General features: G+C 39.2%; 1 protein-coding gene across 5 annotated transcripts in view; it reads left to right on the top strand.

Annotated features, from left to right (window-relative positions):
- STXBP4 (syntaxin binding protein 4) overlaps nucleotides 1-24,220 on the top strand; it is a 65,057-nt gene that overhangs the window by 35,232 nt on the left and 5,605 nt on the right. For 3 of the 5 annotated variants that reach the window (XM_033076914.2, XM_033076916.2, XM_033076913.2), the window contains 2 exons: nucleotides 98-228; nucleotides 14,274-14,331. In XM_033076914.2, coding sequence (XP_032932805.1) covers nucleotides 98-228; nucleotides 14,274-14,331 — 189 coding nt within the window. The remainder of the gene's footprint in view (nucleotides 1-97; nucleotides 229-14,273; nucleotides 14,332-24,220) is intronic. The other 2 variants (XM_033076918.2, XM_033076917.2) reach the window with 1 other exon arrangement.

Raw genomic sequence — 24,220 nt, forward strand, 5'->3', positions numbered from 1 at the left:
AACAAACCACTTTAGAAAAACAAGTTTACCTTATTAAAAGGAGCACTTTCATTTATCATCTTACAAATAAACACTTTATTTTTTTTTATTATCTTAGTGACAGGAGATCTTTGTCCACTAAAGCACTTCTGGCTCGGCTGGGAAGGGTCGGACCCACTGTCACAGCAGCTCTTGCAGCAGAAGCCAGGGACCTTGCCAAGTCTGTCCGTGCCATTTTGGAAGTAGATTGTGAGTGAGTGTGTCCATCTCTGTGTGCTTTCAAATCTGCTATCAGTTCTTCAGCCAAGAAGATGGATAATTTCATTTAAAATTGGATGTGAGCTGGCAGAATAAATCATTCCTAGCACAGAAGGACAGAGCAGGTTCAGTGTCAGCTCAGGATGCATCTTCATCAAACTATAAATAGAATATAGAGGACATTTCTTCACAGCAAAACTTAAAGCACAAAATTAATGCCCAAGTGAGGAATGTGAAGATTACCAGAATCATGTAAAACTAGCAGAATTTAGCTACTTTAATAGTTTTTCATACTAGAATATTTGCAAAATGTTCTTCTACTGGATTTACATGAGCATGTAGCAAAGTGTTTTAATGAAGATGTTGTTGCTGTAGGGAGTGAGTGTAGGCAGCAGCTCCATTTGGAGATATCTGTGTATGTCCTCTGGTCATGAACAGAAATCTGTTCCCATTGCTGAAAATGAGGGTAGTTCATGAGAGTGACTGTTATAAACTGCATCAGTTGAACATCTAAGAAACAGCTTTGAATTATCATATAATTCCTGGTTCAGATCATTGAAATGATTGTGTATTTTGATGGTATTTGCCTATAGTTGAGCAGGCATGTCAGTTCTAATCCAGCTTAAATGCATTCATTTACAAAAATTTACAAAAATGGAACAAATGGATGTCACAGGAGGTTTTGGAAAGGTGGTTAATTATGATTGTCCATAAAATATTTGAATAGCTTTGATTGTTTAGGAATTAATTGAGAAAGAGACTGAAAAAATAATTGCTGAGAAAATAAGATGTGAAAAATAGCTTTTTGACATTATTTATGAAGCATTTGTTTATTACTCACTCTGTGGCAAAGAAAGCAAAATAAGAAGATAAAATTTGTTCAAAAGTGTTCAGAATATTAGAGTTACTGATGGAGTGAAAAGAACAACAGTGACCAGGAGAGGAGATAATTGGTTTTCCTCCAGTGACAATCATAGTTCTGTCACACTGAATTGGTTTTATTACACTGCACAGGAAATTGTGTGAAGAAAACCTTTTGGTTCTAAATGCAGCTAAATTCTAACATGTGGTCATGTCAAACACAACAGGTAAAATACATGTTAGAAAGCTCTGGAGCCACAGCAGGGATCCATTTTATGAACCTGAGAATTAAAAATAAGTCTGCAGAGCAGGATTTAAAGATTGGACGTCATCTTTCTGAGTTCATTCTGGTTTGGAGAGCATTACAGATAGATTTGGGCTCTGACAAGCTTGGGTATGAGATTAAAGCTTTAAACCTCACTGGCTCTTCTCTCCCTCCAAAAAAAAAAAGCAGTGTAAGGCAAAGGAGCTATGGAATAGCATTCTGTCTGCAGTGTTCTCTGCCAGCTCCTCACTGAGTGTTTTCCATGTGATCTGAAGTTTTCTTGCAGATGGGCTGTCATGGAAAGGGGGCTCTTGTGTCTGTGGCATTTCATAAATATCATCCATCAAAGAGAAAAGTGTAATGGAGACTACAGTGCAGACTGAAGGGTTTCCTTCTTCCAGAAAGGTGTCCACAACATAATAATTTGTTGTTGAATTCTTAGAGAGAGAAGTGGAGTTAATATTTTTGAGGTTGCTAAGTGGATCAGAATGTCTGGCTGGGCAACCTTTGTGATACATTTTGCCTTCTAAATAGAACTTCTCTTTCATTATTTGCTTCATCCTTGTAAATATGAAGTGAAGGAGCCCCAGCCAAAATTCATCTTTGATTCATTTGCAATACATGTGAAACAAAGTCTGGGTGCCAAGAAAAGGTTGTAGAGTGGCTTTTGCAACAGAAAACTGCTTTCTTTGTAAAAAATCTTCCTTGACAACCAGGTCAAAATGACATATTTATGAGTTATCCACACAAACTATCCCCTTCCTCTGTAATAGCCTGACATTTTGCCTAAGGGAAGAGGCTTGAAGAAGTTCAGTGTATTCCTGAAAATCTTCAAGTACATATTCCTTGTGATTCTGCTGCAGATCAGCTTTCAGCTCTGCAGGCTGAGTGACAGCTCTGTGAAGGCACTTTGGTGATTCTTCAAGTGAAGACTGAAAAAAAAACCAGCTCGTTTTCCAGGGTTTACTACTTCAGGATCCAAAATGCAAATAATGAAGAAATAAACAGAATTATCATTCTCATCCCTTGCAAGAACCATTCTGCATCTTGTTTAAAGACTGTGAGCTATTTGTTGAAACCAAGCCTTGGGAGGGCATTGTGCTTTACAGAATGTGAGCATCTCCTGAGCCCTTGAAATTGCTTTCATCACACAGAGGGTAATAATGCCTCAGTGAAGAACTGCAGCATTTAAAAGTAGTTGCTGTTTGCACTTAGTAGTCCATATGGTGCAAATCATGCTAAAAAGAATAGAGATAGCATTTTCTTATTTTCTATGACAAATTTAGAAAAGGAATACTCTGGGTACTGGTAATGACCAAAATCTGATTAACCCTGGAACATTCTCATCTCCTCATCAAAGAGCAGGCAATCAGCATTTTGAAATAGGCACTCAGTATAACACAGCTTTCAAGTATTTTGGCTGCTGATTTCCTCCCTCTGCCTCTGAAACTTCTGTCCAAAAATACAGTCTTGCTGTAGTTGAAACAATCCCAACCATCCACATCCAGGAAGTGCTCTGAAGCCAGGTTCTCAACTCAAGCAGTGAATTTTGAGCTATTTTATCTCATCACATGCTTTTAATTTGCTCTCAGCCTGGGATCTGACACAAGGCAATCATGATGAAGTTCACTCAAATGATCTCCAGATCAATTCAGATTCCAAAACTCCTACTTAATTTACTCATATTGATCTTGTCAGTCACTATACATTTGATTTTGAAGATTCTACAGGCAGAAGTTTAGTTTTCTGGAATTTATATTCCTTTTCCTTGAATGCTGACTAGATAAAAGAAGATAATACAAACTGCTGCTGCTCAGCATCCCTTAGTGCTTGTTCTCCTGATGGTTAAATTACTTTTGATTTTTGGGCAATGCCTTACATCTTTGGCATTAAAAGCTGAAATATTGGATCTATCCCTTTCTTCAGTTTAGGGATTTTTCAGCTATATTGTGCTGAAATGCCAAAACCATTCTGCAGTCAGGAAAGTGTCAGTTATCCCTTCCCATCCTTTTGACAGTGTGGGTGGAACTAAGCTCTAAAGTTGAGTAGCAAGGCTTCACAAATAATTCTGCTATTTTGAAAAGAGACAATATTATTAATTCATATTTCTTTTGTTTGTTGCAGACTTGGTGTGTTCATTTATTACAACAAAATAAATACTATTTATTTGTACATTTATTATACATTATTTATTTACACATTTTTTGTTATTTTGTTCCTGAATCTCACATTTTTTGAGCACAGCAGTGCTGTAAGTTTGTGCAGGTAATTAATTGGCTGTAGTTTATCAGCCAGAACATGGGTTGTTCCCCCTCCACTTTTTACCTTATCTGTACATCAAAATCCAGCTGTAACAAAAAGAAAAACAAAAAAAAAAGTGAGGGTGCTAAGCTGTAGCATCATCACTGATGAAATATTAAAATTTAAGTGCTTATCTGTACTTAAAAGCAGTGCCTATAATCTAACAGAAATAAGTTATGCCAGTGCAGCCAAATCAAGGCTAATAAAAAAATAACAAAAAAAAACAATAAAGAATAAGCAAAAAACCAAAAAATACCTAAGACCAAAAAACCCTTTTGCTGTTTCACCTTTGGCTGTGGTTTATTGTTTTGTTTGGTGTTAGTGTTAGTGCTGGGTGTGAGTACAAGTGCTGCCTGACAAGCCATAAAAACATTTCCTAAACCCTGTTTCTCTGGCCAGGATTGCCTTGGGTTTACAAGAAATACTTCAAAGGAGATGAGAGAGGAATTTTTCGGTGCATAATATAATTAAAATGTATCACTTCTGTGAACACAAGACATAAAAATGCCTTGCAAATGGGAAGCAGAACCAATGTCTGCATGCAATGTAAATCACACAAAAGCTTAGAAAAGTAGCACTCAGTGCTTTGCCACCAAGGCAGAAAAGATTGAGCTGGGAGGGACCTCCAGCAATTAGGCCATGCATCCATGTGCTTCCAGCATCACAAATTATTGTCATTAGCTCAACCAAACAGGAATTTGTCTAGCATATCTCAGTGCCTCTGTGGGCCAACTATTGCTATCCTTAATTATCTTTGCCTCTAGAAACCTTTTCCTTTGGCCTAAATCCTCCTTGCTGTGGTTCAAGCCTGGTTCTGCTTGTCTTGACCCCTGTGGTTGTTAAGGACACCCCACTACTTCCTTTTAGTGGCAGTTTTTAACATATTTGTGGCAGTTTTTAACATATTTGAAGACCATGTAGCATCTCCACCCTGTTTGCTGTTTCCCCAAATAATGACACCAGTTTGCTGAATTTTTCTCTACAGCACATCTCTCCTGGCCCCTTCCTTAACTTTGTCTTTTTCTTGACTTCTCTCCAATTCATCAAGGTTGTATTGAGTTCTGTATTTGAGAGCTTCCTGCAGGAGACAAAAATGGAAAAAGCTTTTTTGCTTGTGGTGTTTCCTTTCCCCAGTAGCTCCATGCTCCTGGTTCCTGTCGAGTTTGGGCTTTCTTCTGCTCCCAGAACCAAAGGCATGTGGCTGTGCCACTTCCCTCTGGGCAGCTGATTGCTCACACCTTGAACACAACACTTTGTCTTTATTCCAATGCACCCCCTTTACTTCAGACATTTGATCCAGCTAGTCAAGCCCTTACAAAACTCTAATCTTGTTTTTCAACGGCATTTCAAAGAAAGGTGTCCTCTTACTGATGGGTTTTAAATCCTGAATTATCCCCAAACTCCCCTTCCTTAGACTAAAGCCATGTTTTGTTGAGTGTGAGTGAGGAATGCCATTGTTTTCACCTAACTGGCCCTACTTGGGGGTATTGTTACAGGGCTCATTTAATTTGGTGTCCAAGAATCTGAACATTACAGTAATTATGGACAAGCAGAGCAGCCAGATAAAAGCTGACACTAATAAGGACAAAATAATTTTAGACCCTGACCAAATCAGAAAATACATTTAAATATCAGTTATGAATAAGTTGCATGCTGATTTATTGGTGATTGAATCTGCATGTTAATCCCCATGTTTCACAGCAAGGGAAAACACAATTCAGTGTCTAAAGCTTGTATTTCAAGACAGTTCTTTAATGTGACCTAGATTTCAGAACTCTGTTGTTGCTGCTAGAAAAGCAAATTATTCTCTCTCCATTCACTTACCTTTAATGAGAAAAGATGAGTCAGCTTTTGAATAGCACTGCCTGTCCTGACTTTCAAATCAAAACATTTTAATGATGAAAAACAAGTGATATTATTATATCTTAAAATACAGATAACCTAACAAGATTAGTGCAGTCTCATTAGGATAATTTCCAGCATCTCTGAGAAAAAACTTCATTAAAAGTCTATGGACTTGTTTAGTTCAGACTGTGACCCCTTTATGAAAAAATTAGTTGACTTTGTGCCTCTTCCCATACAAGTCATATTTGTTCTTGGTAACTATGGAGACTGAAGTCAAAACTCTCCAGATTCAACAATTTTACTGGATGGTAAATACTTCCTAAACTGTCTCTCTATTAATTTCTGTTGACATAATGCTTAGAATTTTGATATTTTAATCCTTCATTATAGCATGGTGTTTTGACATAAGGGAGGAAACAAACTTTGAAATTCTGTGGCACGGAAATGCAAATTGTTCCCAAGTCAGAGAAAATACACAGGGGAGGCAGGAATTGGTCTCAGCCCCAGCTCAGTGTCTGGAAGCCAGAAAATACCCTGGTGAGACAGGAATTTATCCTTGAGGGCTCATCCCAGATCCAAGTGTGACATCCTGCTTTTTTGGCTGGCAGAGGCAGCTCAGCTGCAGCTGGCTGTGGGGAGAGGTGAATACCCCAGTGTCCCCTGTGTCACCATTTCAGGTGCCCAGCACCACAGTGACCGTGGCAGGGAGCTGATCCACAGCTCTGTGTGTGCTTTTGGCAGGCAGTGCTCAGTTCATTTTCTCTGAGCATCCTGAGAGATCTGGATTGATGCTGACAAGGGGAAGGGGGATGAGCAGCATTCCCTTTGTTGGGAATCAATGTGTGCTGAAGCTGTCAGGGCTCATCTTGTCTCAGAGGGCTCGTAGGCTTTGCTGTCAGCTCCTGCAGTTGTCACATTTTTTCACTTCTCCTCAGTAGGTAGGAGTGAGAAGCTGAGGGCCAGCAGAGTTCCTCAGACATACAGAACACAAGTGTGTTCATTTAAATGGGAAGGAGTACAAGGAAAGTTGATTGCCAAGAATGAGAGAGGAAACTTTTTTAAAAGTGTGTTTTAAAAAGAATTTGCTAGAGGAAAACATGGTGCTTGTAAAGAGACCTAAAGGAGGTACAGAATGTATGTGTGGCTCACATAGATGTGTCAGCTCGTGGCATGAGGCATATGGATCATTAACTGGGAGATAAGGAAGGAGATTTTTGCCTTGCTTTAGTGATTGCTGTGGGTATTGTGTTTGATGACAGAGATTTTCCTTTCCTTTACACTTCAGGTGAAGTTCAGTATGCTAAATGGAGGCACTTTGTGATTTTTTTTTCTCCCTTCGGATTCTATCTTAGATTTTAAGACCTTTTAACATTATTTCTAAAATATTTTAAATTATTTCTAAAACCCCTTTTTTTACCTATATATAGCTACAGGCATTTTTTTTTTTTTATCAGGCTAAAAGGATGGCTTGAGTTGATGTATTCTTACAATTCTTGCTTCAAAGGGAAAAAATATGACTTTGGTCAGTGCTTGGTGTGAGATGAGCTGAGCAGAGAGTGGTTCTGTCTCTCAATTGTAGGTGGTTCGTGCCAGCCCCTTCTGCAGTTCAATTTCATCATCAGTGCAAAAAAAGTGAGATATTACTTAGCAAGAAAGGCATATAATGTAATACTATTGCTTTTTAAATCTCAGACAATTTCTGCTCAATTCTAATTTTAGGCAGTCATTTCAATTTGTTACCAATGAATGCTTTCTAATTAAACTTGCATTTAGGATGGCATGCGTCAGTGAGCACTGGGAGCTGACAGTGATGGAAGTGGGTGGAGAACACAATGGATGTGACAAGAGAAGTTGATCCAGTAAGGAGAGGAGATGCATGAGTTCCGGAGCAGAGGAATCAGGGCAGCAAGAAAGGAGGGAAAGTGGGGAAAAAGAAATTATTTCTTGGGACATCCAGTGGGGTATTCCAGGCTATTCCTGGTTACCTGCTCCTGGTGGTGAATGCCCTGTGTGCAGAATCTTGTGTTTCTGGAATAAGAATGAGTTATTCCAGGTTCTTTTTAATCAGCTGAAAGTGGCTTGTACCAATTGAGAACAAGAATGTCCCCCAGAGAGTACTTCCATGAATTTCACTTCTTTTAGCCTACATGGCATTGGTGTAAAATTCCCCAGTGAAGGACTGTTTCTCTAATTTAACAATTAATAACATGTACCCTGTCTTCTCTTCAGCAGTTTGAGGTTCACAGGTATAAACAAAATTAATTTCAATTTAATTTATGCAGCTATTCCTCCAAAATTGCTTTGTAGCTTGCAGTGCATTCAGTCAGCAGTGGAAGCAATAATGTGTTCTGGACCCATCCCAAGTGGACAGCATCATGTTAACAGTCAATAGTGGGAAACTGAAAAGAAAAAGCCTGCAATTAATTCATAGAAATGAATATTTAAAAAAAAAATCTGGAAGGAGCTGAGAAAAATGTGATGGAGAACATGCTTTTACCATTTTTCAACCTTAGGGAGTACAACCAGCCCTGTGATCCTCGGGTGCTACATTTCTCTGTGTCACTAGCTGAGACTCACTACAGAAACCTTTAACACTGAAATAAAACAAAACATCTTTAACTTGGCAAACTAAACAGATGGGAGCCACTGGAGGACATGGAACTGGAATTATTTCTTTTTCTTTGCAGCCTTTTCTGTGAAAGAGGTGGATTTCTGCATTCTGCAGTTTTCTGATTTTTCTGTATCACCTCCACCTTATCAACAGATTCTTGAGCACAGTAAGCCAAATAATTTGGAGTGGTTGGTAATGCATCTTTTTGTATTTTCAGCCAGTAGCATTTTAGAAGCAGAGTAGGTAAAAAATGAAAAAATCAGTGTCAGATAATCAGTATGTTAAATGCATTTATTAAAGCAAATAGTAAGAGCCTGTAGATCAAATATTTGGCCAGAAGAAGCTGGTATGAAACTCCTCACATCTTTCACTATCCTTCACTTTTGAGAGTTTATGCTCTCCTGAGCTAATGCCTAAATAAATGTATTGCAGCCTTGACTGAAATGTGGCAATAGTGAGGGACAAGCACTTCATGGTACCTTCACCTCCTCAAAATGCATTTTTGTACAACTGACTATCAAATGTGTGACATGGAAAGACTTTGGAAGCTGGTTCATTGAAATAAGCATATTGAAATAAGCTGTTATTTGGGATTTTTTTTAATCCAAGTTGCTAAAGAATTACTTTTTTTTCCAAGAGGTGATTATTTTATATTGCTTTGACTAATGCTGACCTTCTGCACAGATTAAAATGAGCATCAGTTCCTCTGTCTGCTTCTCATCTTGTTAACAGTCCAAATTGCTTGGAACCTACAGTGCCTAAGAGTTTAATGAAAGTAAATAATTATTCTTTATCTGAAAATATGTACTTTGGGGTTTTTTTCTGTTGTTTTTCCAATATTCAGCTTCTGAAAAGGTACAATTTTAAAGGTAATTCTTTATCCTTAAAGACACATAGCAGGAACCTCATTGCTCAGGTGACTGCAGCTCTCACTCCTTTCTGAACAGCTTCACATTAAACAGAGTTTGTTCTAACTTTGGATTTCCTTCCTTCTAGGTAGGAGAGGAAAATGTCTGTACTGATGTCTGACCACATGTGCTGTTTGAGGTCATTCTTATTTCCTTAAATTTTAGTCAGTTGACTGGTCATTGTTCATAAATTGCAATTGCTCTTGCATTCAAACTGTTTCTAATTAACTGTACCAAGCTTTTCACAGACAAGTATTAGAATAGAAGAAAGACATTTATAACAATTTGTAATTTCAGAATTCCAAAAAAGATCTGAAAGTTGTTCATATAATCCTTCAGCATGAAACAAACTATTTAATAACTCCTTCTAAATTGTAAGAAGTAATTGTTTTAATCCAAGATTAATGAGTTTGCAACACAGATGGGTCAATATGTTATGATTAACAGGCAGTGGAAAAATACAAGCTTATCTTTCACCATGCCCTGAACGTCCAAAGTGGGACAAATTCTGTTCCTGAAGCCTGGTTTCTAGGAAAGGCTGAAGGGATACAAGCCAGTCTGCCACCCATAGCCCAAATCAGCAGAAGTTTCAGTTGCTAGTATTTCCCAGATGTCTCCACTAAAAGACTACTGAGTCCATCTTTGTTTTATTAAGTGACCAACAACAAAAGAAAAGAATGATTTCTTTAAAATAGAATTTGATATGTGAAAAAAAAGAATGGAATGTCCCCTCAGCAGAGCATTACTTATGAAAGGAAACATATTTGGTTTTGGGAAGAACACTTGAAATGGTCTAAAATGACACACCAGCAAATGCTAGAAGTGCATTTTCAGTTCTGAAAGCTGTTTTCCTGAACCTGAGTGTTAATGATTTAATTGACAAAAGCAGCAAAATACAGCTTATATTATTGATAGCCTCAAGAAATAGAAGTCCATTTTGTGCCTGCACTCCACTGAATGCTCTGGACAAACAAGGGTGGATATTTCTCCACAGATTCTTGCTTTGGCTGTGTCAAATTACATCAGTCACAGAGGAGTTCCTCTGCTGATCTCACACCATGATACCTCTGGTGTCATCTCTGGGATATTCCCACATTCCAGTAGCACTCAGGAGTCCAAAACCAGGCAACTTAAACCAACAAATCAGACCTTCAGCTTTCCATCCTCTTTGCATAATAGCTCAGAAGAGAAGAGCCAAAGGCCTTGGGATCTTAATTAACACATTTTCCCATATTATTGAAGCCACTGGAGGAAGATTTAAATGTTGATAAGAGCAGAAATTGATAGCTATTGAAAAGAGATCAGAATTCAAAACCACATTTATCAAGTGACAGAGAAAACTGGTTTTAATGTCCTTTAGCAAATCTTCTGTATCAGAAACCCTTTTAGCAGGTAATTCCTGTTCCTTAAAAAACCCCATCATTTTTGAGACTCTGATACTAAATACAAATAATTTATCAGGAGATAAAGGGTATAAGCTGGCCCATAGTCTAGTGTGTAAAAAAGATATGTACCACTGGAAAAGTCATAAAAGGATATGACACAAAGACATCCTTATTTCTGCTGTTGATCAGAGAATGGTTCATTGTGAAACAGAATATGTGTACAATGTGGCTTTAGCATTCCAGATAGTTACTACATCCCTTAAACCTTATATTAATTCCAGATACTGCCTGCTCACCCATAACAGGAAGGGAATTGCAGCCAGAGCCCCTTTTAATGGGAGATAACAAAGGTGTGAACAGTGCTGGAAATCAGTTTGTGTTTCACAGAAGAGCACTTGGGGTGAGATCAGCACCTCTGGGGGGCAGCTGTCCCTAAGCTGATTCTCCTTCCAGATCCATCAGAAATGTTTGGTGCCTGCTTGGAATGGAAGGAGGGTTTTAAACTCTGCCCCCAAGGCCAAAAGAAAGCACTTAAGGACATACTTATCTTGAAGAATCTAAATAGGCCAAATCTAGATAGAATCCTAGTGCACAGTGCATTTTTTTGATTCTTACTATAGGCTCTAAATCTCTCATTTCCTCTGAGTAATTTTGTCACAAAATAAGCAAAATAGGGTGGGTTTGGACTGCAGTATTTTGATGTCAGGACTGCAGTTTTGAGTCAACTGAATATTCTGCTATCTGCTTTACTGCTTTCATCTGCTGATCTCCACATATCTTCTGCTTTAATAATTTTAACTAGATTATTTAGGGAGAAAAAAATCACCCAACTACATTAGTGCAGTTTGTAGGTTTGATAAGTGCCCAGGAAAAGGAAGTTTTTCCCCTAACACCTGCATTTCCCCCTTTTTCCTCTGGAGACATGAGGGATTCCTGCCATGTCCAGTGTCACTGAGGGAGAACACAAATTATCCACATTCTGCAGGCAAACTCTTCCATGTCTGTCACTTCCTACAGGTTTATAATTCAGGCTGATGCTCATCTCTCTTTTTTTAATTTTTTTTTTTTTTCTGGAAGCCACAGTGTCAGTGCTGGTGCAGTTTTTGTCCTGTTAAGCCAAGGAGGTGATACAGATCGATGAGCTCCACACTTATCAGGGATCAGGAAGGTTCTGTTTGCCCAAGGGCTTCATTTCCTCTATTTTATATAACTGCAGAGCAGTGTTGTCCTCTGGGGAGGAGGAGCAGTCCCCAGGGGCTGGGGCACACACAACAGCCACCAGTTCCTTGGTTGTGTTTTTCACAGAGAATCACAGACATTTCTTTGGCATTAACCCTAATTAAATGCATGTACTCAGAACAGAATGCTGCTAGGTTCTTGTGTGTTTTGACTAAAGTGCTCTCTCTCAGGAGCCTGCTCTTCCTTTTGCATCCACAATTGCTTTTGCAGTTTTACCTTTTCTTTACCTTGCACAAGGTAAATAGTCACAAATATTTGAATAGCAAGAAGCCTTGTATTTTCTGCTGAAATGAGCTAGTTTTTAAATACAATAAATCTGTAATTTCTTAAGATGATCTATGCAGACAGCTGCAGCCCAATATATTATTTATGAAGATTCATCAAAGGGACTGTAGCAGTTCACACAAGAAATTATAAATATGCAGGAAATCTGAGTTTGCTGGAGTTTATGTAGGCTAAATCCTCTACATTTCAGACTGTTTTTCTGATTTTTCAGCCCCTTTACTTCCCATTTCCTCCAGGTAAAAGCTTTCAAAGCAAGTCCTGGGACAGACAACAAATTTGATCCCAGAGGGTGTGAAAAACTAAAGCAGGAGGAAGTAGATCAACTTATGAATGATTCATGGAGACAGTGAGCTTGGAGGAAGTGGAGATGATGTCTGGGGAAATACATGCAAAACATGAGAGCTTCCCAGCTACCAGGGGAAATACAAGAAACAGAAGTACAAATGTGAAAGGGAAGGAAAGTAATACAGAGAACAGCACTGAAAAACTAGTAGAGAACAAGTACAAAATGTGGAAAATAAAAGAATTTAAAAACCTACAGATGTAGGTGGAATGTGGAAACATATAAAGAAATGGATAGGATACACAATCTAATGCATACAAAGTCAAAAAGGCAAATAAAGCACTGGAGGTATTTTCAGAGTTTCATTTCTAGGTGACAGATTTATTCAGTGGTTCTGAAAAGCAAAGTCTTCAGTGGGTAAGGGAAGAATACAGAGCATCAGTTATTGCTACCTGTGTACAGTTCTTCATTTACAAGAGGAAAAAAAGCCACACTTTTAATCAAATCACCAGTGGAAAGAAGTGATTATCACTGATAAATGAAGCAGGTGATGTAGGAAATCCATGTGAGCACAGAGCAGATGCTGAGCAGTAAATTGTCATTTATTTGGACATGCATGTTTCATGCAGGAAAAAGGAGAGGCCAGGGTAGATGGAAGCAATTGAGGGATGAATCCCATTGCCATTTAAATAATCAGAAAATACCCATGCTGAATAAAGGTCCCATCTTTCATGGGAGAGGAAGGAAGAACCAGTGAGCATGTCTAGCATATTTATAGCTTAAAACATCCTTTTCTTCCTCCCTTCATAATGGAATGAGAGCCTGAGAATGCTCCCCAGCAGCTCCCTTGTGTTTAAAGGGAAGTAGCTGTGTATTATTCTCTTTGAAAGGGAGTGGGTGGCGTGTTTTGAGGAACAGATTGTATAGATCTGTTCTAAACTGAAAATGGGAAGAAGCCTGAGATAAGTGGCTAATGGGGGTAAAAGTGATAGGAAAAAAAGCCCCAATCCAATGGGTTTTTTTCTTTTTCAAGCTGTACTGACTGATCACAGTGCTGTTCTAGTTCCCAGTTCTCAAGTTCCCTTCCTGGTGCCTACAGGTATAATTCCTTCCCAGGTTTGTACAGCTCCAAAGTGCCCAGTCCTGGTTCAGTGGCTGTGATGAACTCAGTTTGTACTGGAGAACTGAACTTATCCCTCTCCAGGCTTTTAGGAAGAGACACTAGGGACAAAGGTGTGACAAAAGAAGAAAATCAGCCTTTCAGAAAAGAAATTTTAAAAAAATAAAAATGTGCACTTAGGGCAGTCCTTGGGAGGAGGCAGCTTTCAAAGCTCAGATGGTGCGTGCAGTCCAGCACATTTTCCAAATAAAAGTTTCAAACCAAAAGCAGGCTCACAGATGGTTCTAATGAGCTGGTCCTTGAGATACACTGGGATATGAACAAAAATAGTTTAACTCCTCAGACACTAACATTTCGAGATGAGTTTCAGGCAAAACCCTTCAAAAGCAATTTTCCTTGCATATTTAAATTTATTATATATTTCTAGTCTCAAAAAACCCACAGTTTTTCAGGACTTTGCACTTTGTACTTTACAGTCCAGTATCACAAAAGCAGGAGCATTTTTACACTGTGACTGATGCTTCTTTCTCCAGCACTTCTCAAACCCTACAAAGAGTTAATTTTGAACAAGTAGTTATTAAAAAGGCAAAGATTTGCTAGGACAATTCAATTTTTAAAGGAATATAGAATGATACCCTACTAAAAGTATTATTCATCGTTCTAGTAATAGAAGTGTCATCAAATGATACTTAACCAAAAATATCATCTGGTAATAAATGTATCATCAAATCATCAAAGCTAGGAGCTGTGTGGCAAAACAGGTATTTGTTAAATTGTATTGTTTATATTATTATCTGTTACAAAAGTAGGAATTTATTTATAATCTTTCTATGACATTTGAAATGACAGCACTGTAACTTGGACTATCTCAAAACTGTGTTCTCTTGGTCACTGGAGTTTTGAGAGATTTCTTATTTCTTTATCTCCTCTTAGGTCTGCCTTATGGATGGGAAGAAGCTTATACAGCTGATGGAATCAAATATTTTATCAAGTGAGTAGTTCTGGGGAAAACAGGTCAGAGTTGAAATAGAAGCACATCAAACTAAACACATTTTCAGTCCTAGAATTAATGGAAAAAAATATTGCACATTGCACTGTATGCTGTTGCTTTTTCTAGAGTATAGATTAATTTATATAATAGGGTTTTTTATTATTCCTCTAAAAGATTGAGGGAAATTATGAGAAATATAATTCAGCTCCATTCCATATATATCATGATCTAATTAATAGTAAGGTATTTTAGCTTCTGAAATTTCCACAGTATTTAATTATTATAGGTGCCAGAAACACAGAGTTTTGCAGGTGGATTTCTGCACTCTCCTAGAAGAGAGGAAGAGCAGAAAGAAATTACTTTTATCCCAAACTCTTCCAAAAGTCACGTAAATAACACTGAAGTTGATGCATTAACTGGCCAAGAAAAGCAGGGGTTTTTTTTCCTTTTTTATTCAAGCACACTGCTCAGTTGTCCTTGCCTCACCCCGTGCTGCCTCAAGTGAGATGTATTGAAGCAGACATGGTTTTTTTCTGCAGAGGTTTCCAAACACACTGTATATGATCCTGCATTCCAGCTCTAATCAAAGGGTGCCTTTTATTTGCAGACAGATGTAGGTTACTACATGAGATTTATACAAAAAAAAAAAAAAATAGAAAAATAGCTTAGGAAATGAAAGTGAATTAAAATCCAATTTCATAGCAAGGAAATAAATACAAAAGCAACTATTAAAATAGAGCTCTGTTCCCTTGGGCTCTGTTCATGCAGGGAGCCATGACAGGACAGCTGGGAATTCAAGGTGGGTGCTGGACTCTTTCCTGGGTAATTCTCTGGGTTTGTACCTGTGTGACTGGAGATTGAGCTTGAGGATTGTATTATCAATAATAACAAATAAAATTTAGAATCAGAATGGAAGAAATGACACATTTCTGAAGATCCCCTAGGGGTTTTTTGGGTTGGTTCCCATGTTTCTCATGCAGATATGGATCTCAGTGACTCAGCAGAGCTGGATGTGCTGGGTATGTGCAGACACTTCTTTCAGCTCTGCACTTGGATGCTGAACCTTTGCAGATGTGACAGGCAGATGCTTATTAGCAACTGTAGAATCTCAGCTACTCTAGGTGGTGCAAGCCTAATTTGCAGAAAGCATCAGATGTTTTGCATCTTATCCCCCACTTGCTTAAACTACAGATTGGAACTCAGGAGTGCACATGACAAAGCTTTTTCAGGAATTTTTGCAGATCTCACTGTTAGTGACTCCCTTCATTTGCTCCTGGTGACAGTGCCCAGGTTTTCCATTGCTGTTACCTTCTGTAATCTGTCCTGAACAGTTCTGCCTGTCAGTCTTTGTGAGAAAGGAAGGCAAAGAAAATTTATCCATTTAATGGCAGAGAAGGGTGTGAAATCACCCTTTGTGATCACTGGCTAAATTCTGAGTGGAGTCACCCCACTGGAGTGGTGTTAGAGCTCCTAATGCAGCTCATTAGAATGGAATTACCTGAGCATTGCAATAACACATCATGGTAATTAATACTATTTTTCTATTTCCTTGTTTTGCTTTCATCACTGTTTCCAAATGCCTTTGCAGAGTGTAAGCCAGGCTGTTTGCATGCCTGGCAATCCATAACTCTTACTACACTGTGTAATGTATGTGAAGTCAGCTGTCAGAGTTAACTGTTTGGAGCAAGGAGCAGTCCCTTGTTTCTAACACCAAGTGGTGGAGATTTCAGGGTGAAAACCAACATTGAAAATACCCTTTTTCTAGAAGGAACTCAGCTTGAGGGGCCATCTTATCAGCTGATCCTTTCCAGTAGGATTTAATCTTAATTGTTTAAATGGGGATTATCAGAATAGTTGGTACTTCACAGCCCTGGTACTAATGCTGTAACCTTCTTGTTCTCTTTGGCTCTGAATGTCAATCCTTTTATTCTACTTCAGAATCCTTTCATTCATTTTTAGCCCAGCCAAAGCCATGAGGGGCTTAAGAGTATTTCAACACTAGCCCACTTCCCTGTATACAAATATACAATCAAATATTATTTTAATTAGCAGATACCTTCAGTTCCAACATGCTTTATTGGGCCATCAAGTAGCTGAGTCCATAAATCTATACATTATAAATCTAATGCAGTAAACACCCCAGAAAGGAATCTTAATAGCACATTGAGCTTGAGACAGCTTGCTGTGAAATTGCCATAAATATCTCTGAAGGGGTGTAGCAATATGAGGTGCATGAGAAATCAGAGTTTAAAAGAAGCAAACCAGCTGGCTTGTGTTACACACTAAAGTGAAACCCACTTCTGTGAATAAGTGACATGAATAAAACATTTCCATGGGGCTGAGCAGCTCCCTGTACCTACCAGGGAAAGCTGCATCTTGTCCATGAATCCTGACCTTAGGACAACTTTTGAAATCACCATTTTTATCCAGCAAATCATTGCAGCCTCTAAATTATTTTCAATCAACTAGATTGTCAGGACTAGTCAGTGCTGCAAGTGTGAGAAATCACCCTTTAACTGCTAAAAGTGACCTGAGCCTGGGCTGGGCACTGAGCTCATTTGTACAGCTCTGCCATGGAATAGCAAACTGGAATGGAAGCCTTTCTCAGTTACAGCTCAGTGTGCACTAGGAAAAAAGCAAGTTCAAGTGTCTTACTGAAAGAAGATAACAGTTATCAGAAGGGAAAAAAATACAGCAGTAGATAGGGATTAGCTTCATTGCAAATCCAACTTCCCTCCTGCCAGGTAGTAAAGGTGGAATTTGGGCACAGATATGTTTTAAGATAACTTGGTGTACTTTAAAATAACAGAGGACAAGCACTGTTGTATTTTTATGTAGCAATACCACCAGTCATTCACACATGGCACCAGATTCATGCCCCATCAAGAGAAAAAAAAACACTGGTGCCTGTTTCCTCATCAATTTACATTTGGAATTTCAGTCCTTTTTATACTGGGTATCCCATTCCAACATTTAGTCGTTCTCACAGTGAAGAATATTTTGTTAATCTAGACAGAAATTCCCCAGAAGCAGCTTGTGCTCATTGCCCCTTGTCTGTGCCCAATATCTTTGTGAGAAGAGTGAGCTGGACAAACCCAATTCCTTCAGCATTTCTTCATGTACCAAGTTCTCCAACCTTCTCATCATCTTGGTGACTCTCCTCTATTATTTTTCTGTTCTCTCTCTTGAACTTCGAGGATAAGGGCATGGAAGAGACCCCAAGTAACAAGGCAGAAAGGTTCATTAATTAACTTTACTTATGAGATGACTGCTGAAGGCATTTTTTAAGTTACTGATTTTCTAATAGAAATTTGTCCCAAGCAAACATTTCATCAGCAAGTCCCAGAAACACAGAGGGGCTAATGAGCCCTCATACAGGATCACCTACACCCAGATGAGTGTCAGAGCACTTCCAGTCAGCTGGGAGGCATTAGGATGGGAAAAGTTTTGTAAATAGGGGAAAGGCCATCTTATTCACTTTTAAAGTTTTCATGTGGCTGCTTTTGCCCAGGCTTAGTTCAGGCATTAAATGAGTTTACAAAGTGTTGTAACCAGCCACCACTAGAACAAAATCTCACTTTTGCTGTGCACTAAAATCCAGCAGTGCTAAATCCAGAGTGTCTATTCATTCTACCACTGCACTGAGCTGGGTTTGATTTTCAAACAGGAGAAAGAGTCAGTGCAGAGGTGCCCTCCCAGGGAGGCACCATATCTGTTAATTAATGGTTTCATCCTGCTGGTTTAGAATCACACAAGAACAGCATAAAACCCCATAGCTGGGGGACACTGATTTTTCCCCAGAAAACCCATTCTAGTTAATCTCTTCCATCCTCCCACTGTGTTCACCTTTAACATATGGCAGGTCTGTATCATGAGGCTGGCACCTAAAATTAGGTAGGCCTTGCTATGCTCCCTCCTACTGCCACCCACTCCTTACATATGTGTGTGGTTTGTAAGAGCCAGCTGTGAATTTTACCCCTGCAAACATTGTTTTTCTAGCATTTTAATAGGACTAGATTCCAAATATTGTACATTACCAGCTATTTTCCTCAAGAATGCTTATCTTAAATTTTTACAAAAGGCAAGTAGGCATTCTCAAATATTTTAAAAATTTTGGGATCTTTTCCCTTAAATGTATTATTCCCTTAAACAAAGGGGAAACAGTAATGCTTCATTTAAGGTTATCATTCAGCAATTTATCTAAAAATCAGAAGATTCCCATGGAGGCATTGTGTACTTCAGGTGCCTCCTTGGGAAGGTGGAGAATTTGCTCCAGGTTAAGTAGAACCCTAAAGACAATACTTATAAAATACAGATTAATAAAAATCACACATGATGTGGTCTGGTGGATTTTTAAATCATGCCTAACAAATCAGGCTTCTACTTGGAAAGCAGACCATTGTACTTAGATACTACAAAATTCTATTTTGTTTGGTCTTGCTTGGGAAAGAGACACCATTCACTTTACTGAAAACTGGGCATTCACAGAAACTGTTTTATCATTTTAGCTGAGCTAAGAATAGCAGAGCATGTGTGACAGATGAAGAACTTCTGGAGTACAAACATTGATGTTTTACAGCACTAGAGTTAATGGTATCATCATAAAAAGAAATAAATCACAGTTGATTTTACTTTCTGCATGGTAACTTGAAAATACAGATTTGTTCCTTTTCTAAATGGAAGGATGCAAACCCCTGAACACTGAGGTGTGTTCAGCTCATTCCTGAATATTCTGGTGCATTACAATATCCTGGTTATCTGCAGGATAAGGCTTGTGACCCTTGCTAGAAGAAATCAATTAAGTTCAAATCACAGCAGACCTTATGTAGAAGTAAACTTCTGTATGTTCCACTTAATTTTCAGTCAGTTCAGAGCAGCAAAGTGAGGAAAACCCGTGATCTGCCATCCTGATTTCAGCAGGGAATTGAAATTCCCCTGGACTGAATCCAGTGCCAGCTCTGCTCCCAGCTCCTTGTAAAGCAGTAGGCAAGTTACTTGCACCAAAATTAGCAGTTATCCAATCCTCATTGTAGGTGTCCCCATCTTAACTCTGCTGTTTTGTGGGTAGGGATGGGTAATTTGAGGCATGCAGTGCTGGTTCCACTGAGTTCAAAGAAAGCTCAGTTACTTTGCATCTCTTAAAATTTGGACCTTTTCTATTTAACATTTCACCAAAAAAAAAAAACACCTTTGTTTCTGAAAATACATCCTTTTACCTGTCATCCTCAAATCTCCTGAATGAAAATAAAGAATAGTTCTATAGGCAGAAGAAGTGGCAAATATTTAACTAGAACTAGCTGAGCACTAAGCAGGTGCTCTCTGCTGTTATTGCTGTTCAGTGTCCAGGGATCCAAAGCTGTCTCCATCCATCAGTTCACATACCTGCAGATGTAGCCATGTGATTCTGGGTACTCCTGACATGTTTCTCTTGGATTTTTGGAATTCAGTTTCTCTGATTCTCACTGAAATCATTTTGCAAGACTATAAGGAAAATAATCTCAGATGTAGAACTAGGAAACTTGGCATTGGATTTTATGATAACATGAGCTTGTAATACAAGAATGTTAAGACCTTAAGCTGCTTTTGGTTGGGCAATCTTTTTTTTCCTGAGAGGTTGTTTGTTTTTTAATATCAAGAACCAAACTGGAGAAACACTTTTTCAGCTTCCAAAGATACTGCACACTCTCTGCAGCTTCTGACCTGTCACAGAAGGCATCTGTTAGAATTTCTTCTGTGAGAAAACACGAGAAAGTGAAATCATTTTGCTCCCTGGGTTTTGGGAGGGCCATCAGAAGCAAATCAAAGCACACAGCAAGGTTTTTCAGGATGTGCTTCAAACAGAGCAAAGTCACTGCTCCAGGTTCGTGAGTTTAAACAAAAGCCTTGAACATGCTCTGATGCATTTGCAAATACCCAGCACCAGAATTTTTATGGAGCTCACTTAGAGACAGGACTGTGAGTAGCTGCACACATTAAACCAGAGCTTGCAGAGGAACAGCACTTGGCTGGTGCTGGGGGAGACAGATTTCAGGTAATGCTTTCAAGCTGAGAAGTTCCTGTGCTGTCACTCAAACCTGAGATCTGATTCAGCCTTGGCTCAGATCCTGCTGTTGTTACTGATTTTATTTTAGCTCAGGCCATTTGTTGGTTGTTGACAATTTTTAATGATGCAGCACACGCTATTTGGCTGGATAAATCTTCTTCCTAGTGATTACTGCCCTCTGAAATGGCTCATAGATTTTTCTGAGTAGACAAGGGTTTAATCGGTTTAATCAAGGAATAAATAGCAAGACTGTCTTCTGGGGTTTCACTTTATATCCCTCAATCTTTAATTAATACTCAAGCAAAATCTGCAATCCCTGAGGGAAATACAAGAAACATTTATGTTGCCTCAGGACACAGCTCCATGAGGTGACAAGTGCTCTTGATCTTATTACAGCCAGTAAAATTAAGGTCACTGACATTTTCCAGGACCTGCCCAGCATCTCCTGGGGTACTGTTAGAGGTTGTGTGTTCCTTTTGAAATGCCTGGAAAGAGGATACAGGCTTACATGAATTTCAACAAAAAAAGGAAAAAGAAAAAAATGAATGTTTCCATTCAAATAACACAATCTTGATAAATGCAGTGCAAAAACCCTTCCCAAACTGCCTTTAGGATTTGTCTCTGGAAACTGTCATCCTTAGATGCTCTCAGGATTGATTGATGGATTGATTGATTGATAGATTATACTTGCATCAATATCACTCAGTTGTTTTATTTTGCTCTAATTGCTTATCTGCCAAATTAAAATGCTTTAGTTACAGCTCAGAATAAGTTATTCCTGGCAGATCCGCCCAGCATTTGCTCTTCAAAATGGCAAGAGTTTTCCAGTGCTTGACAGCATTTAGCAACTGCTTTCCAACCACTGCCCTTTCCAGAGGGGATTCCAGACACCTTGGCTGGCTCTGCAGGTGTGTGCTGGCTCCAAGAGCTGAAGAAACAAAAAATGAAAACAAGTTTAAATTCATAAGGGACAAGAGCAAAGTGTTAAAAGCTCTGGCACTGGAAAGCTGAGAAATAGTTCAAGTTAGGAGTGCATTCCCAAAACATGGGAGATGCAGGACCAGCAGCTCCATTATTATATTTATATGGACTTATTGATTAATATTAATAGAATTATGGAGTGATTTAGAAGCAGGTAGAGATTTGAGGGCAACAGAATTAACCCACTTCCAGCATTTTGGCCATGCTTGCCTACCAAATGTTGCTGTATTTATCTAAACACAGCCCTGTGAGGCAGCCTGGCTGTGACTAAGGCCAGCTCTTGCCATGACCCATGGACTGCCTTCAGGAGCAGCAATTCCTTGGAGCTCCTGCTCCACTGTGACCTGCTCTAGTGTGGAAGGGGGATTCTCTCTCCCTGCCAGGATGGGAAGGTCCTCAGGATGCTGGTGCAAGCTGGGACAGCTCCATCTTCTCTGCAGGATTGTATATTTTCTAATTATACAACATTTCCAAATGTGCCCAAGGAATTCTGATCGTGGTTTAAGAGAGTTGCTTTAGAGAAGCATGAGAATTAGAGCTGAGAGCCTTCTCTGATTGTGACATTTGGGACAGAGGGTTTGAAAGGGATAAAGGATCCTTGCAAAGCAAAGGGCTGTCCCAAGCACAAGGGGAAGGGGAACAGGAAGAGAAAGGCCTGGAAACAAAAGGCAAAGGCAATAATTGCAGCAAATCCTGTGTAGCTGTGTGGAGTCCAGCACAGTGACACAGAGTCTGTGCCAGAGCAAGCAGGGAGGAGGGCAGAGCCTCTGCACGAAGGATGAAGTTTCAGGATCTTCATTCAGGGACACTGTTCTTTATTCTCCTGTAGTTCTGGCCCTCATTATCCTCCAGGCACTGGGAAGGAGGGGATGAGGAGCTGCTGTTCCCTCTGGCAGGTGGCACACACTCCTGTCACAGCAGCTCCAGCCCTCCCCACTGGGACATGCAAGTCTGAAAACTACCAAAGCACAATGTGGATGTATTTCTGGGTAGTGGACAGTGTGTCCCCTTCAAACCCTTTGCATCTACATCCAGCAGTGCTGTTTGCTGCATTTTTGAGTGATTATTGCAGTAGCAGCAGGGAAAGCACCAAAGGGTGAAGCTCCCAGGGTGAGCAGCACCCCTGGCTCAGGCTCTCAGCAGGAGTTTTGTGCAGAGGTCAGGAACAGCTTCATCAGGCATCAATATTCTTCAGCTGAGCCCTCTTGTTTGTGTTAACAGGCTAGTGATGATTGGGAAATCAAAAAGCAAGGGCAGATTAAAAGTTTAGCAAAATTACTCCAATGGATTACATGGATTTAGTTTATGGGGTATGCTCATTAAGGAGGAAAACATGGGGTTTGTGTTGTTTGACACGAGCAGAGCTCCCTTTCAGCTTCCATACTGCTCAGTTTGGTACAACAGAGCTCATCTGAGGGCAGGGTTTGGCTTTTTAAGGTCAGATAGAACAAATCCTTTTTGGCCCCCACTGAGTAAGGGTCCCTATTCATTAGGGGAGTTTGACTCAGTAATTGCTTAGGGTGGCATCTCCTCCCCTGAACTGATCTCAGACAAATGGGTCTTTCACAAGGAGGCTCCTAAAGCTCAGGAACCCTGGTGCAGTTAAAACATTGAGCCAGGTGCTGTGAATGCCATCCCATGGCAAAAGGGGGGGAAAACCCAACTTCCAGTAATGCTGCATGTCAGGTTTTTATCTCAGCATCCTGCACTGAGACCCACAGCACTTGTGGTGTCTGCAAGACTTCACAATTCCCTGTTAGGCTTCTGAGTTTGGCCCTGGCTGGAGAGCACAATTTAAGGTGAAAAACATGTCTTGACAATGCTTAAAATCTAAAAAAAAAAATGCAAATATTTTTTTTCTATTAGCCTTTCTCTGAATTTTTGAGTTATTATTTCCTTAAAAGATAATCTGAGGTTGTAGTTTTAAAATAAATAATTTTCCATGTGAAGAAGGAAGAGCCATAAGGAGAGTAATTATAATGGCATTTGAAATAATCCACTACTATTTCTTTGCCAAAACATCCCTCTGTTCTCACATTTTGTTTTCCCAAGCTCTGAAATTTGTCCTGCAGTTTGCTAATGTTAAAAAGACAGACTAATCTACTGACATATTTCCAGATCAAATGTTTCTGTTTTCTAGCAATAAATTTGGCTGCCCTCCGATAGCAGTAATTTGTTTGAAAACCTAAAAATCTTTAAATGTTGCTAATTGCTCTGAAAATGTTAAATTAGACTTCTGAGCAGGAGCATTTGCCAATGGAAAATGTTGTACATTTAAACTTTGTAATGCTGGCTTTCCAAACACTCCTTTAATATTCAAACCAGTTGCATCAATTAAGCAAAACCTGGAGGTAAATTTTGACTCCCTCTCACTTTTTATTGCTGGCCCTAACACACAAATCACAGAGGATGTATTTCTAATACAAGAATGTTCTCCAAACCACTAAATCTGGGATTATCTCTTCGGACTGATTATGTCAAAGCTCTTTAGTCACAGCACTTTTGGAGAGCTAAAAATAAATAGCAGCAGGGTTTATACATTTATTCTCCACCTAAATAATCTGTGCGTATTGTGTGTGTCTGTCTGCGGTGTGAGACATGGTATCTGGACTTAATGTTTATTTATAAGAGCTCTTTTCCTAGGAAGGATTTTGGCAAAGGGTTTAAACCAAACTGTCTTAGGAGAATTGCCCATGGGATAAAGTCTAGAGCAAGCTGAAAGGAGCTGGGTTCAAATCAGAAGCATTTGCAGCAGCAGCATGACAACAGAGCAAAGCATGTTTTGGAAAGGAAGGAAACCTGGTTCTTTTCTTTCTTACCAGCACTGAAACAATCTTATGCCATCAAATACAGAGAATTGTAACC

This window comes from Catharus ustulatus, chromosome 20 (assembly GCF_009819885.2).
Source record: "Catharus ustulatus isolate bCatUst1 chromosome 20, bCatUst1.pri.v2, whole genome shotgun sequence".
Taxonomy (NCBI): domain Eukaryota; kingdom Metazoa; phylum Chordata; class Aves; order Passeriformes; family Turdidae; genus Catharus; species Catharus ustulatus.